Here is a 4,504-nt window from a genome sequence, read left to right as displayed (position 1 = left end):
AAGAAACTTATCCAACGATATAACCTACAATATAAATTCGATATATACTTCAATATAATGCATTCCAACTGACTAAAACAATTAAATCGAAGCGGTAAAAATTTGAATTCCGGGCAGCCTATAAAACCCTTTTATAATATGAAATTTCAAGCTTAATACCTCAATAATCTAGGCTAAAACACACAATAGTGATCTCGCAGAAATAGTTCGCTGGAAACACTGTTCACAATAAAAAATACAAGCTGGAAAAATAAGGAAAAGATTAATACTTCACTTATACAAACTAATCCACCAATATCAACCAATAATCGAAGTCAAAACCTTACCTAAAACCGAATCAAAGTCTACACGCATAGAAGCTGGAAAACAAGCCAATCGAGCTCGTTAACTTCCGATTTATGGCAGGAAAATGTTTAATAGTATGGAGGAAGAAGATTTCTAACCTGTTGCAATATAAATCCGGCCGCTGGCGGCGTGACGACACTGAAGCAAAAAGATGGAGAGAAGCAACGGGTTGCAACGCAGGGGATGAAGAAACTTTTTGGATTGAGCCGCTCGCTGATTTCTCAAATAGGTTGGTTTTTTATTTAAAGGGAAATGGGCTGGGTTTAAAATAATTAAAATGAAATGGGTTGAGCCCAAAATGATTATTAGGCTCTCACAATAATCTCATCTATAATCATAAGTGTAGAAGTAGAATAAAATATTTAGTGTGAGATTCCTTAAGGAATATTTATCTTTGAAATGAATAAGATTAATTGAGAGAAAGTGAGTGTTAAAATCAGAGTGTTTACTTGAGATTTAGAGTGGACGTTGCCCTATCTTGAGGTGAACCTCGTTTATGATATTTCACTACGATATTATCTCGTTCGTTTCACTGATATCCAAACAGAATTAGAAAAAATCCAAACAGAAACATCGATATATTTTGACAACCAAGGAGCTGCACAATTTATGAAGAATCCAGTTTACCACGAGAGAATTAAGCTTATAGGCGTGATACTAGATGTGGTGTCGCAAGGAATGGTGACAAAAAGGAAGACTGACATTGAAAATACTGATGATATGTTATTAAGGTGGTGAGTAGAGCAAAGTTTCAAAATTGTTTGTCCTTGACTAAAGTGGGAAGGGCTCCTTGGACAAGATGAGAAAGTGGAGAATTGTGAGAAAATAATCCATGCTTCAATAAATATTCACAAAACAAAGGAAATTTAAAGGGAACTGCTTGGGACTTTGTTGTTGGAAATATAGTTTTTTTTAGTATATCTCTTTTGAGTTATCTGTGAGACGGATCAATCCTAATGATATTCACAATAACAAGTAATATTCTTAGCAGAAAAGGTAATATTTTTTCATGGATGACCCAAATAAGATATTCGTCTTACAAAATTCGATCTGTGAGACCGTCTCACATAAGTTTTTGTCTTTTTTTATCAAAGGAAAAACTTTTTTTAAAAAAATTGGAAATTAAAACTGTTATCGTTTCTTCGAAGAGAAAAAGAAAGATTATTTTCGTAAATATAAAATTTATTCATACCAAACATTTACCGATAAAATAGAAATATGTAATTATAATGTTTCAACCAGACCATGAGATTTCCTTATTGTTTACAAAAGACAAAACAAAACTATTAAATTTTTTAAACAAAAATAAAAAATTAAAACAAATTAAAAATATATTATCTCCGATCCTCTTCAGATACTTGCGACGGAGGCAACGAGTAGGAATCATCCGTCAGCGATCTCTCCAAAGACGAGTACGAGTACTCCTCGTCCGAATCTCCGGCCACCTTGATCTTCTCCACCTCCGCCGCCACATGACTGATATCCGGCCGCTTCTCCGGTGACTTTTCGCAGCATCTAATCGCTATCCGCATCAGCTTCAGCATCCCCTGGTTCGCCCCTCTCTGCACAGCGATCTCAGCATCGAAAATCTCGGCCGTCCATTCCTCGCGCACGGCGCGGTGGACCCACGCGCAGAGGTCAACGCCGTCGATTCCCGGAGCGGCACAATGTGCCGGAACCCTCCCAGTGAGAAGCTCGAGGAGCAGACTGCCGTAGCTCCAGACGTCGGATTTCTTGGATACTCTTTTGTGGGATAGGTACTCGGGGCATTTATAGGCGACCATACGCTGTGCGGCGATCGGTAGTGCGATCAGGGAGGTGAGGCCGTAGTCGGAGACAAGGATCTCGTCGTTTTCGTTGAGGAGAACGTTGATGGATTTCAGGTTACCGTGAGGAACCGTTGTCTGCGATCTGGTGTTCTGGTGCAGGTACTCAAGAACTCTAGCAACGCCGCGTGCGACTGCAAGTCTTGAACTCCACCCGAACGGGACTCGGTCGCGGGATCCTCTTCCTCCTGTAGATAATTTCAGTTGGAAGAAAAATTGAACTTTTTTTCACCCCATCACATTGTGGTCACTAATGAAGACTAGTTTGGATTGAAATTACATACCATGGAGGCGATTGTAGACGTTCCCATTTGCTGCAAATCTGTATAGAAACAGCTTCTCATCCTTGGAATGGTAATAAGCTAGAAGCGGCAACAAATTCGGGTGTTTCTGATCCGCGATTGCTTTCACTTGTCTGACAAATTCTTCACTGCTCAAAGGTTTCAAATCCCTTAACCTTTTAACAACTACGGCTTCCCCAATTTCAAGATTCGCTTTATAACAATTCCCAAAGTTTCCTCTTCCTAATCCTTCTGCTGAAGCTTTCAGCAGATCATCCAGCTCGAACCTTGTCACGACATTCTCCATGAATACAAGCTTCCCCCTGTTTCCTTCGGGTAGTTTCTTTTCCAGGGATCGGGCTATAATTGTGCTGTCGTGTTCTTCATCTTTATGAGGGTTCTTGATCTTCAGTTCTTTTTTGAGTTTCTTGTATTTCTTGTAGTATATGATGAAGAGGAACAGAAAGACTACTAGAACGATCACATCAGCCACCACTAATATGGCCACGAAATGTGAACTGTTGTCACTATTGTTGTTTGAATCTGAATTCTCACTTTTTGATTCACCAGATAGGTTGTTTCTGGTGCTGCAAAATGTTTGAGTTGGAGGGCCACACAGATTTGGATTGCCCGCGTAGGAGGAAATGTTAAACGATTGAAGGGTTTCAGTATCCGGGATTGATCCAGAAAGATTGTTGTTAGAAACCCTAAATGTTTTTAAGGATGATTGGTTGAGACCTGGAATCGGACCTGTCAAATTGTTGTCCTGCAGCTGGAGGGATTCCAGATAATTCAGATTCACGACAGATGGTGGGATTTCTCCAAGAAACCTATTGCCTGACAAATCGATGATTCTCAACTTCAGATTATATGAAAAATCCATCAGATTCCCGGATATGGAGTTCCCCTTGAAGCTGAGACTTGTCAGTTCAGTAAGATTGGCTAATGAATCTTTCTTGATTTCTCCTGCAAGCCACATATGTTCCAAACTTACGCTGGTGATTCGACCATTGATGCACTGGACACCATACCAATATGGCGTGTCATTCATGTAACACATGATGCCTGTCCAATTTCCATCAAGAAATGAGTTTTTGAATCCTTGTTTGAGTGATAAAAGAGCATCCCTCTCGTACCCAAGGAAACCACCTCCGGGGCCGTCTTCTGCTATAGATTGTTCGGGTAAAATCCAGAGGGCTGCAAGGAAAAATAAACTGAAGAAAATGGAGGCTTTCATGGTGAAAAGTTGTTCGAAATTGTGAGAAAATTGGTTGTAATGGTGATTTAGGGAGTGATATAGTGACTGGTTGTTTCGAGTGATAGCAAATATTCCTTTGGGATTCTAGGACAGCTATGAGTTCACTTAGTGTGAGAGAACAAGAAAATTGGGAAGATTTATGTTGTAATTTTAGGCTGAGGATACAAAGAGTTTTGCATGTACCGTTATAACGTATCTAGCCTGTCTTCTGGTAGTTTTAGTTATTTTCACCTAGTTGCTCAAAGCAGACATTAGATTTTGTTTTAAAAACTCCCAAATCATGAAATTTAAAGAACCCAAGTATGAAACTACTGCAACTCTTTTTTGGAAAAAAATATTATTTTCATAAAACTCAGCAAACAAAGCACTTTATCAGTTAGGTGACTCAATATCTCAATCACTCTACAAACAAAGCACTTTATCAGATACGTGACTCAATATCTCAATCACTCTAAAGACATGGTCTTAACAATTGATCCGAAACACAACATTGTCTAAATTCTAAAATGAACCCAAATTATCATTTTGCATAAAGTGGAGGCCAACTTAGAGCTAACGAAGATGAAAATTCGGACTTCCATGCACAGAAGAAGGCAAGACAGACTGGGATTTCAACATTTTTGGACCTTGAACAAATCTCAACCTTTACACACTAAAAATAGTGAGCCCACTAAACACGCATTTGTTGTTACAATCTACATAGATGACATTCTTTGGCTAGTGATGTGTCCCACAGTCGGTTAGCAAGAGTTGTCTTGGGCAAAATATATATGAATTCACAATCCTCCTCTCAT

The 4,504-nt window shown here is 39.1% G+C and overlaps 1 protein-coding gene across 1 annotated transcript; it reads right to left on the bottom strand.

Annotated features, from left to right (window-relative positions):
• Positions 1-1,599: 1,599 nt before the first annotated feature.
• On the bottom strand, positions 1,600-3,899 carry LOC142554024 (pollen receptor-like kinase 4). The gene is made up of 2 exons (XM_075664633.1): positions 2,456-3,899; positions 1,600-2,359 (listed from the first exon to the last, which is right to left on the bottom strand). Exons 1-2 carry the CDS (start codon positions 3,687-3,689, stop codon positions 1,680-1,682), a joined length of 1,914 nt encoding a protein of 637 aa, XP_075520748.1. The 5' UTR covers positions 3,690-3,899; the 3' UTR covers positions 1,600-1,679.
• Between the last annotated feature and the right edge of the window lie 605 nt (positions 3,900-4,504).

This window comes from Primulina tabacum, chromosome 8 (genome assembly GCF_025594145.1).
Source record: "Primulina tabacum isolate GXHZ01 chromosome 8, ASM2559414v2, whole genome shotgun sequence".
NCBI classification, from domain to species: domain Eukaryota; kingdom Viridiplantae; phylum Streptophyta; class Magnoliopsida; order Lamiales; family Gesneriaceae; genus Primulina; species Primulina tabacum.
This window is presented reverse-complemented; position numbering and strand designations above follow the sequence as displayed.

Bases quoted from the DNA above. Each gene is read 5' to 3' on its own strand.
- LOC142554024 (XM_075664633.1), bottom strand. From the start codon at position 3,689: ATGAAAGCCTCCATTTTCTTCAGTTTATTTTTCCTTGCAGCCCTCTGG. The intron at 2,360-2,455 runs GTATGTAATTTC...AATTATCTACAG, and splicing joins CGTCTACAATCGCCTCCATG to GAGGAAGAGGATCCCGCGAC.